This window comes from Lissotriton vulgaris, chromosome 3_1 (genome assembly GCF_964263255.1).
Source record: "Lissotriton vulgaris chromosome 3_1, aLisVul1.2, whole genome shotgun sequence".
Taxonomy (NCBI): domain Eukaryota; kingdom Metazoa; phylum Chordata; class Amphibia; order Caudata; family Salamandridae; genus Lissotriton; species Lissotriton vulgaris.
This window is the reverse complement of record NC_141689.1, coordinates 1,408,275,860-1,408,288,011: the sequence shown is the minus strand read 5'-3', so window position 1 is coordinate 1,408,288,011 and position 12,152 is coordinate 1,408,275,860. Positions and strand designations below refer to the sequence as shown.

The following is a 12,152-nucleotide window of genomic DNA, read 5'->3' as shown; positions in this document are numbered from 1 at the left end:
CGAGCAGCACGGAGGGCAGCGTCCCTGTCCCTGTAGTTGAGCAGTTTCGCTATAATCGGCCTAGGGTTCGCGCCTGGGGGAGGCCTTGGTCCCAGTGTGCGGTGGGCGCGTTCCACTATAAACATGGGGGAAAAGGTGTCGTCCCCCAATAGAGCCTTAAGGAGTTTCTCGACGAAGAGTTCCATTTTACCCGTTTGGGTCGACTCCGCCACTCCCGTGACGCGGATGTTAGAACGCCTGGAGCGCGCTTCCAAGTCCTCCGACTTCTCCTGTATCACCTGAAGCAGCCTCCCAAATTGTTTGCGGTCGGCGTCCCATTCTGTTTGCGCCTCCTCAGCCTCCGTCAATCTGCGCTCCGCCATATCCAGCCGCTCCGCATGCTTGTCCACTCTTTCCGTCATCCGGTCCATCCGATACGCCAGCGCGTCGATCTTGGTGCCAATGGCCGACATGCCCTCCTGCAGGCCTTTCTCCATTGTATTAAGCATCCCTTTTATTTCCGCACACAGTGAGGCACTCGGGTCAGCGGTAGCTCCCAGAGACTGGGCGGCCGGAGGTTCTGGCTCCTTCCGTCTCCGCTGGTCAAACGTTAGTTTCGTCTGTGTCCTGTCCCCCTTGCCCATCGTTCCGGTAGCTGGGGAGGCTGGGGGCCACGAGTTTTAGAGTACTACAGTTTCCCAATTGTTCAGTGTGGGTCCCCACTCCGTCCACAGGCCGGTACTGGGGGTCCGTCGACCTGGCCGCTTAGTTAGTGTGGCCTGGCGTGCTCGGTGAGGCCTACAGGCCCAGATGGCCGACCGCTGATATCTCCTTCACCAGTTTCGCCAGCTCTAGGACACCCCCGGACCTCTTCGGTGAGTCGCTCTTGTGGTGGGGGCCCTCCGGCCTGAAGCAGCCTTTCTCTCCCCAAATCTTGCTGCGCACCTCCGAGTTACCAGGGAGTCCTATTAGGTAGAGAGCAGAGGCGCTTGTACCTTTGTGGGGTTCCGCCGGCGCCACGTGGGCTCCACTAACTACCGCGTTGCGATGTCGCCTCTTTCTCGTCCCCTCTGCCTGCCCCGACGCGCCCAATGTCTTTTCTAGGGGCCCTCAGATGTGGTTGCAGCGTATGGGGGAGCTGCGGGGGCCGCCGACAACAGGACCCGTCCAGCTCCGGGACGTCCACACCGGGCGGCCACACGTCGGGTGACGCAACTCGGCTGTGCGTTTCAGGAAAGGCCGGGGATCTCGGCCTGGTCCGGCCCACTCCAACCGGTCGTGAAATGGAGGTTTCCGGTGCTCGCACCTCTCCCAGATTTCCGTCGGAGGTCTGTCAGGGGTAGGGGAGTCAGCCCCCACCGGAATTGCTCGGTGTTCGCCGCTAGAGAAGGATCTTTTCAGGATATTTGGCGGCGCTAGCTCGGAGCTCCGCTCTTACGCGTCCGCCATAGATGCCGGCTAGCTCCGCCCCCTTTCCAGTTTAAGGTTAAGGGGCATTTGGACAAGCAATATCAAAGGAAAAGTAAATGGTAGAATAATGAGTTTACACATTTGGGATGCAGGGTGAACAGTGTTATCCTACTAATGGGACAACCTGAAGGATCTATTGTGTTTGTGGGAAATCTAATTTCAACTGTCGGCACATATCTGATGTCCAAATTTGGGTTGAGCTGCTACTGAACAGATCTGGACAGGGATGCACAAGAAGCAAAACTGGTTTTGGGTCGTTCTTTGTTTCAGGTTACAAAGCCTAGCAGGATGTGGTTGCTCTGCTCCTCTAACTTTACCAGTCGAGTTGATGGTTTCTAAATAAAAACTATATGCAGGTTGTCAAGGCCAACAGGATGAGGGGCAACTAGAAGAGAAATATTCTTCACTGTCCTCAATTAAATTCATATAGCACATCAACCATGTGTTAACACACACAGGTAATGGAAGAATTAATGTTTTGACATGATGGAGTCAGTAGATACTCTCATTGAAGAATAGGTTAAGAGGCTTGGAACGATTCAATTAAAGACCAGGAAATTGAGACGAAATTAAGGGCACAAATTACCTTGCGATGGGAGGACGTTTGTCCTCTCAACACTAACTGGAAACACATTCTGAGAACCAAATTAGTTTTCAGACTGATAATGGAGACCTGGGGAAATATCTAGATGCTTTGTACAAAACCATTCAAATAATTGACAGTTAATTTTTTCTCTAAACCAGATGGGCAGACACATTATCCTAAGTGACTTCATTCAAGTTGATGTGCAAGTAACGGAATGGTGAGGAAAATAAAACGATGCATTTAGGCCCAGATCTCTGTACTGGGGTGAATGTATGATATTATTTGGCATTCTGTCCATCAACTGTTGTTTTTGCATTTGTCACCCCGAGTGGGAAGGGTATGCCCAGACGTGGGTCCTGTGCTCTCCATGCCACTGGAATCAAGCTATCCTGGCTGAAGAGGGGTGAAACCCGAAACCGGTCCTAGGATGCTTGTTTCTAGTCCAGGGAGGACCTGGCTTGGCAATTTGGACTGGACTGTACCCATGAGGCACAGGGTCAAGACTGATTTGCATATGAATAGGTTCAAACTGGAACGGCATGGTGAGCAAAAAAACTATGGATTTAGGCCCAGATCTCTGTACGGTGGTGAATGTATGATCTTGTTCGGCATTCTGTCCATCAACTGTTGTTTTTGCACAAGTAACATTTCTCACACATCAGATCTGTGTGCTCATTTGCACCTTCAAAATAACCTTGATCAGACTTCTGTGTTATAAAAGTATGCCTCCGCTCAAATCTGCTTATCTTGCAAACAACAAAATATTATTTGGATGAGTTAATACCATACAAATTTGAACAAATACAACTTCCAATGCAGATTTCTTCTACTACAAGGCAATACAACATTTTGAAGTTGTTAACACTTACCAGCTTAGTGTTCGAAACCATGGAAGTTCATAGGAACGATACACCCTGTAGCCAATGGTAATAATTTCATGGAAGCATTTGACTTGAATAGCTGAAACCTGAAACAAAGAAATTATATCTTCAACAAAAACCCAGAGCAGGCATCATCTTTATAGGAAAAAGAGGAAAATAGTTAGTAGGCTACAAACATGGATTCATTCAAAATTAGGAGTGACTATCTTGTTGCTTGAGGAGCTTATAAGCCACCAAATTAAACAAAAACATCCCGTGCAACAATGAAATAGCACATTTGCAAAATTCACAAACAAGATCAAAGACTATCAGAGCGGGGGCGTGGCTTGGCCGCACAGCGGAACGGCTGCTTGATATCGTAGCTCCGCCGGCCGAGCCAAGAAATCCGTAAAAGATCCGACTTCCACACGTATTTCGGGCTCACCTGTTGGGAAAGCGTGTGAGGGCACTCCGCTCCTGTTTGCAGTGAAATTTGGAGCTGTGGCTTCCGAGAGTATAGAGCGGTGATTGCAGCTGTCCCGACATCGATGTGAGGCCTGCAGGACTAGCTGAGACCGGGGCCTTGCGTAGCGGGATATTTGGAGACTGGCGGTACTGGTGCTCGGTCATAGACGGCGTGGCGCTCGCTGAGGCTACAATGGGCCGCGAGAAGTCTGCCGCGTGGTCCGTGGGTTGTTGGGAAAAGCCCTGGCCGTGGTGATCTTGGAGGTTCGGCCCAATCAACGCCTGTGGCAGCGGCGGCAACCCGGAGGCGGCCGTATGGATCGGAGGTGAGATGGCCGAACTGGAGATTGCTGCCGGGTTATCGTGCAAAGTGGCTTCCTGCTAGGTTGTACCTGCGGGGGACTCTGCAGATAGACTGGCGGCGCCTGATAGTCACCATCCAAGGGAATACACTGTGGATTACGGGTGCAGAGTATTAAGTGCCATACTAAGCTGACTTGCCGGGAATTTGTGGCTGCCGTCTTGTGTGGACGGTAGCGGCCTGGGCCGGGTGCCTGAAAAGGCTCTATAGCGGTTTGCAGCCGTTATACAGCAACGGTCTGAGGCATAGGGGCTGCTAGTGAGACATTAGCGCGGCTCAATGTAAGGGCTGGACTGCCTACACTAGAGTTTGGCGACGGGCCGGGAGCTCATCACACCACGGTAAGACTGACCGGTTGGTAGGCCGGACAGAGGAAGTGCCCCATTATAGTCGTTCTTGATGCCCGCTGTGCCTGCAAGATTTCCTTATAAACAATACTTCAACTGAGCGGCAATATGTGCTGGGACTGGAATTGTGGCTGTGTGGGCCTGTTGAACGTTCGATGTCTGAACAGGAGCCATGCAGGATAGGTCTGATCTGTTCCTCCTCAGTGGAAAAAGCACTACATCTGCCTTGAACCAGAGGTGAGCTGCTAGGATTCGAGGTTGCATGAGGGGGTCATACTGGTCCGCCGGCAGTGCGTGGAGCCGGGCCGGGAGTGCCGATCTCCCTGTCCAAAGGGTGGCGCAGGGCCACAGTTCAAAGGAAGTCATATAAAAGCTGCGGTCAGGCGATATAGAGTTGCACACCCCAGCGCTGACTGCCCGGGACGTGGCTTGCGGTAAAGTGGGGCTTTTGCATGGCTGCCGTGCCTTAATGGTCAAGGTGGTGGAAGTAACATAACACTGTGTGGAGCACCCTACAGGCATACACCAGCACGGTGGCACTTCGGGATACTCAGCCACAGATCTTATATGGTCGTTAAACGACTCGTGAGGGGCAGACCCAATAGGGATACACCTGTGAAAGCACTAGGACGCCCGCGGGAGCGGGGCATACAGAGTGTTGCACAGCCTACCTGAGAGGACAAAATACACTGTGCCACAATGGGGAAGCCGGAAACGCAACAGCCGAAAATCACGTTCGACAAGAAAACGAATAAATCGACTGACACGGATGCGACGGAGCGTGAGCTGACGGACAACGGTGCACAAGGCCACATGCCAGCAGTGGATATCAGATCCATGTTCCAGGAACTGAAAACAAGCCTGCAGGGCATCAACTCCAAGAAGGACACTTTGGCTGACCGCATGGACAGAATTACACAAAGGATGCATAAACAGGAGGGAAGGGTCAGTGTGCTAGAAACAAGAGTTACTGAGACGGAGGAAGGCCAAACTGACATTGAGAAGAAAGTAAGAGGAATGGAAAAGGTGTTGGCTCTAATACAGCAGAAGAATGAGGATTTGGAGGCAAGATCGAGGCGTAATAACATACGTAGAACAGGTATTGCGGCATCGTCAGACATTCAAAATATGGAACAATATGTTGAAGCTATGAAGAAAGAACTGTTCAGACCCGGTCTTTCTCTCATGTTCCTTATAGAAAGAGCTCACAGGTCCCTGGGGCCCAGGTCCAAACCTGGCGCACCGGCAAGACCGATATTGGCCCAAGTAATCAATTATAGAGATCGAGATACTATATTACGCCTCGCAAGGGAGAAAGGAGCAATACAGTACCGTTGTAATGATATAGCACTCTATCCAGACTTTACCTTGCAGGTACAGACTGCTCGTAGGGAATTCATTCCTGCGAAAAAAATCTTCCAGCAGACAGGAACAAAATATGCTTTGATATACCCGGCCAAATTGCGGGTTCAGGGCCCTGGTAGACACACCTTTTTTGTTGATGCTAAGGCGGCGCTTAACTATGCTAAGCAGTTAGCAAAAGACCAGCGGCAACAGAAGTCATCGGAGGAGGGTCGGTCAGTGGACAGACTAAGTGACATTGAATGATATGCAGAACTCTGCACAGGTTGGTAAGATCCCTGGCTGGTTGCAGCGGGAGTTGTTGGACAGCAAGCTGCAAATGGATGGTGTGGTGCGTCTCATGTTATTATGTTTGAGTGCCCAAACTGTCCCAGATCTTGTGGAGCTCACTGAGATTCCTTGGGTCGAACTGTATGAAGGTGGGCCCTAGATGTGCATGCGTGGCATAAGTAGCTGGGCCACCCTGTCACAAGTACAGGGTAGGATGGCAGCCATCCTGCGCGCCCCATGGGATGAGTCCCACAAGTTGGACATTGTTTTTGATGTGTGTGTTGACAAGGGTGGCGGGGGGGATTACACAACCTGTTTGGGGGGTTGGTGTGGGTGGGGAGGGGTATGATGTGGATAAGAGAGTTCGAGGGGGGTTGGTGGGTAGGGTGAGAAATACACAACCTGATTGGGGGGTTGGAGTGGGAGGGGAGAGGTAAAGGGAGTTAATATTGGTTTATTGCCTGCTATGTCTTAAGCCTGGATTGGTGAACTTTCATTGCCTAGATGTGTTACCACGATCTGGTTACATTGGTTGGATAATTGATTTTTATGTAATAGAACTTGATATTGTACCTGCACGATTCCGGATGTCACTGATTATAGAGGGGAGGTTGATTGCTGTTGTACGTACTATTATGTTGGGATGCCTGTGAAGGTCATCACTTGCCTGCCTTGGAATATTAGAGGCTTAAATGACCGCAGGAAGGTGAGGTTGGTCCATTCATATTTGGTGCGACGAGGGGTGGATATCTGCTTATTACAGGAAACCCATTTGGCATCTTCTAATACCAATATGCTTAAACATAATAGGTGGGGAGTAACTGTGGAAGCCCCGTACTTGAATTATGCCAGAGGGGTGGCCATCTTAATACGTAGAGGTCTGCAGTGGAAAACACATACCTCGTTTATAGACACAGAGGGTAGATACATTCTGTTATTGGGAACGCCATGTAAAACTCCGGTGTGGATTGTAAACGTCTTATTGTGTTTTTATCTAGGAACCTGAATCAATACTACCATTTTATGCCCTTACACAGCATAATCAATATTATTCCTATAATGGCATAAGTATCAGATTCATATTTCAGTAAATCGCCCTTGCAGTCCAAGGCACGGCAAAAGCTACTTCCTTAGATTCCTAGAAAGTACAACGAGTTCTTTCAACACACCAAACCTCCAGCAACCTGGGAAATCCCAGCTTGCTTTGTTTTGATTTGTAATAGAACTCCTGCGAGCACTGTAAGAACGGCCAGTTCTTAGTGACATCTTTATTGACGTCTTATGTCCAAACCTTACGTCAAACTCGGCACCTTTCAGGTATAAGTATACCAACGTTGCCTTAAGCAAACACGGTGGTGGTTCTGGAGGAGAGCAGCTAATCTACTTGCCGAGAGCCCAGCAGACACGGAGAGCCCACGGATGCTGCCCCTCCTCTTTGACGCGCTGAGAAAGACACTGTCTTTTATCCTGCCAAAAAAATCCAGCTCCGGCGTTTCTAGCCTACCCTTGCGGGTGACTGGGATATCGAGTCCTGAGAGAGAGATAACAGACCTCCTACCTTCTATTCCCAAAGTACAGTGCTGACTAAACCCTTAGAGAGTATTCTTGAACCAGATTCGTGGCAAAAACCAACTTAACTTAAACTGCTACTTACTTACTCCTTCCCACGTATTAGGCTTAGGTCAGGTACACCGGGGTAGGCGTATTTTAGAAGCACCAGTTGAGCACGTTAGCCCATGTATATATGTATATATATTTTATCCATTTTAAAGTATCTTATGGCTAAGAAACCATATCAATGCTTTTACAGTATTATTTCATAATACTCCTTTTACTGGACGTACTTTACTTTATATTAAGTATTGCAATTGTGGCAATTCATTTCTCTTGCATGAGAAGGAAGACTGCTCAGTAAATAATACCTTTTATTGAAAACGCCCGTCTCTCTATTCTCTGCACTCTGGTGAAACTAAGAATGCACATCTGACCGAGTGAAATGGCGGTCTATTGTTTTCACACGACTCTAGAGATTTACTCTTATTCTGAGGGAGCAAAGTTGTCATGTTTATGCAGTTGTCGGAAACTGAATCCCTTCTTGTCTGAGCCAGGGAAGCTGATCCCTTCCTATTCATTCAAGAAAGTTTCCAGTGACCTCTGAGCTAGCTGGCGCAAATCTAAATTAAGTCTAACATAGTCAGTAGAGACCTAGATGACCTCAGTCCTACGTCTACACTGCTGTTTATGTTATTTTCAATGCGCAGAGCCTATTGGGAAAATAGGAACTACACTACATGGCGCCCAACGTTTGGTAAGGCGATAAAACTAACGCAAGACGTTAGAGTAACTCAGTTGTACTTTTTCACGCAGACCCTTTTCCCCGTAAATACTCCAATTGACGTCTGGAGTGGGTGAAAGGTTAAAATCCGCCGGAACTTAGTAGGAAGAGATTCCTATGTAGAGTTTTTGTTTTAGTCAACGTTGAAGGATACAGTGTTCCAAAATATTGTGCACCTAATCTTTTGTCTCCTTGAAACTTGATCTGCAACAAAAAAAAACCTTTATGCCAGTAAAAATGCCAGATAGTGAAGACGAAACGGATGCAGCTAGATTAGCAGCCCAACTAATGGATGATGACACGAGTCTCCTACAGAATGACCGGAATGCTATCCTCATTCCGGTCAACATAAGAAAAACTATAACTTTAAAACTTATAGAAAACGGACTGACATCACGAGGTGGTACAGTCATTTTCATGATAGAGGCACACGAATATCGGCAGACAGAGGTATTCTATTCATGGATAAACTTTCCAGCGGCAAACGCTACAACACACGAATTCCACTATTACAAAATAGAGGAACCTCCAGAAGAATACACTCCTTTCGAGTATGTGGAAATTCCACTGAATTACCAAGAGCACCTGCTCTGGTTTAAAGGCGCCCTAAAACATAATGATCACATCACCAGGCTCGGTCCACTAGGTAGACCAGGAGCAACGTGGCCGGTCCTAGCCGGCTACACACCAGATCCAGACATCGAAAAAATGTCAGACAAGGAACTTGTAGCCCAGCTAAAATTACTAATTAAAATTCATAGACAATTAGTCCAATATGTAATGCGGACTGCAACAGTCCAACCAGCTATTAACATTCCACAGTGAACCCTCATCAGGGAAACACAAACAAAATTACACCACAGAACATACAATCATGTCTTGGTAAAACACCCGCAAAACGGGAACAAATTCCATTCTGGCTAGCAACAAAAATAACTCAAATAGAGGCAGTATTCCCAAATCCTACCCCTAGTGAGAAACACAGAGTTCTGACTATCTGCCTTCCAATGGGGGTCGCACCACATGTGGAGGACGGTGACACTTGGGGCACAGTCTTTGCTTCCATTTACACAAAAACACATGGTGTTCCGTCTCTGGCGGTGATACCAGATGTACTAAGACAGATCCAAATGAATACAGTCCAGAACCTGCTTTAACTCTTGGTATGAAATTACTGAAAGACTTCAAGCAGGTCTCGGCTATATTATTAGCCAACATAAAAGGAGAAGCAGCATCTGTGGCGATCCACCAAAAATTGAAAGAAACAGATATAGCAGACCAACCAATTGAACTTGCCAGAATCATAGAAAAATCCTATGAAGAACTAGGTAGAGATAGTTTGGGTGGGAAACCGGTAAAACCCCAACTACTTGAAAATCCTGAAAAGATATTTATTAAAAATAATCTAAACACTCCAAAAAAGAGCTGGGGTGGAAATAAACAATCTACTCCCAAAGAAAAAAGATTCCAGTCCAGAGGAAGGTCTCCTCAGCGGAGGGAAAGAACTCCGAACCGAGAACACCAGTCTCCCCAGAGGGAGCCCTCTGAGAAAAGATACAACCTTAGAAATAGGGATAATTTGAAAAAGCCTGATAGATATCAAAATATTGATACACGTCCCTCTCGATCTTTTTCGCAGAAATCGGAAAGAAGAGGACGGTCAGAACACAGGGAAGAGCACGTCAAGTCCAAAGACAAGGAACCTGCTCAAATTAAAAAATTAAAATTTCCAAGAAAGAAGGTAGCCAGTATTAAAATAATCGAACATGCCGAGGATACTGAGGACACAGCTGAAAAACGGAGAGTGGGCACAGACTATGCTAGACAGCGCAGCAGAAGTCACCATAGCTCGCAAGATCCTGATGAATCATCTGGAGACAGTGGACACGAATGAATACATTCAAGTGGAAACTGCAGATACCAGAGTTAGCGAACCTCATAAAATATACGAAATAACACTGCGTATAGAGGGAGATAAGACTAGGAAGGTAAGGGGTCTGTTTTGGGATAACCTCTCAAAAGGCTTTGACATCCTATTAGCTGAAAAAGACTGGCCAACAGAGTTTCTCAGGGAGTGCCCTCATGGCGAAGAAATGATTATGCCTGCCTTCTCAAATCATATTCCAATACATAGAAAATACATATATGCCAGAAAATGGGCAGTAGCTCAAGCACCTGCATTATATAAGAATCATGTAGGATGGGATGAGGACTCTCCTCCTCACAAAATCCAGTTAAAAAGTCAACCGACTGCACAAAGACAGTACCCAATCAAGCAAGAAGCGAAAAAACAGGTCAGGGAGATCTTAGATCAACTTGAATACCAAGGGGTGATTGAAACATGCACCTCTCAAATTAACAATCCTTTGTTTCCTGTCTCCAAACCAGACGATTCATATCGTCTAGTCTTGGACTACAGACACCTTAACTCATGTTGCAAGACATTTGCGGTACATAATTCGCACAGTGCGGCACTAATGAACATAGTTCGCAAAAAATACAAAACAACATTAGATATTTCTAATGGATTCTTTTGTCAAAACATTGCACCGGAAAGCAGGTATTTAACCGCTTTCTCAATAATGGGTCAGAAAAGGGGGTGGTGATGAACAGAGTGTCTGAATTAAGCAGACCACTCTTACCCAGTCCAAAGATCCGGGCTTGATCCATCACCGTTATTTAGCTCACTGCACCATCCCAGCTCAGAACCTGGCTACATGCAAATTAGTCTGTCCCTGGCCCAGTGCATCATGGGAACAGGGCAGACCAGACTACCAAGCCAATTCTTCACTGGAAAGGAGACAAGCTTCCGGGGACCGGTTTCTGGCATTTCAGCCGTCGTCGGCCCGGCATGCTTGAATCCCAATGGTGCAGTGAGCAAGGGACTCATGTCTGAGTATACCCTGCCACACCTATAGTGGCCAAAAACGATTCAGAAAAGGGGGTGGTGATGAACAGGGTGTCTGAATTAAGCAGACCACTCTTACCCAGTCCAAAGATCCTTGGCTTGGTAGTTTGGTTTGCCCTGTTCCCATCATGCACTGGGACAGGAACAGACTAATTTGCATATAGCCAGGTTCTGAACTGGGATGGTGCAGTGAGCTAAAAAACGGTGTTGGATCTAGCCCTGATCTCTTGACTGGGTGAGAGTATTCTGCTTAATTCAGAAACTCTGTCCATCACCACCCCTTGTTGTTAAATATTTTGTCCACCCTAAGCGTGGAAGGGTATACTCAGATGTGAGTCCCTTGCTCATTGCACCATCAGGATTCAAGCAAGCCGGGCCGACGACGGCTGAAATGCCAGAAACCGGTCCCCGGAAGCTTGTTTCCTTCCCAGTGTAAGAATTGGCTTGGTAGTTTGGTTTGCCCTGTTCCCATCATGCACTGGGACAGGAACAGACTAATTTGCATATAGCCAGGTTCTGAACTGGGATGGTGCAGTGAGCTAAAAAACTGTGTTGGATCTAGCCCTGATCTCTTGACTGGGTGAGAGTATTCTGCTTAATTCAGAAACTCTGTCCATCACCACCCCTTATTGTTAAATATTCTCAATAATGGGGTCACAGAAAAATTTCTGTCGACTCCCACAGGGATTCAAGAATGGCCCAGGATTATTCTCAGCAAGAGTAACAGAGTTACTACAAATATATGATGAGGCATTATTTTATGTCGATGACATCTATCTCACAGATGACGACTTGGATACTCACTTGAAAAGAGTGAACACCATAATACTTGGGTTCGCAGCAGAGGGTTACAAATTCAACTTTAAAAAGTCACGAATTGCCCATCTAACTGTCCTATTTTTAGGATATGAATTATCAAGTGAAGGCAAAAGCCTAGCACACAACTTCTTAGAGAAGTGCGCTGTACTCCAAGCACCAAAAACGCGGAAGAAATTACAATCAATACTAGGCTTCCTGAATTTCGGAAGAACTTACATTCTGAATTATGCAGAGAGGGTTAAACCTCTCTACGAATTAATAAAACCTGATTTCAAACCAATAAATTGGACTCAAAAACACACAGAAATTTTGAGATCACTGCAAACAGACATGTTAGCTAAAACAAAATTAGAAACACGCGACAATACACGCAACCTTGTAATCCGAGTC

At 47.0% G+C, this 12,152-nt stretch overlaps 1 protein-coding gene across 1 annotated transcript in view; it reads right to left on the bottom strand.

Moving 5' to 3' along the window:
* CDS1 (CDP-diacylglycerol synthase 1) overlaps positions 1-12,152 on the bottom strand; it is a 955,907-nt gene that overhangs the window by 457,317 nt on the left and 486,438 nt on the right. Inside the window, exon 4 of the mRNA XM_086961872.1 lies at positions 2,905-3,002. Coding sequence (XP_086817998.1) covers positions 2,905-3,002 — 98 coding nt within the window. The remainder of the gene's footprint in view (positions 1-2,904; positions 3,003-12,152) is intronic.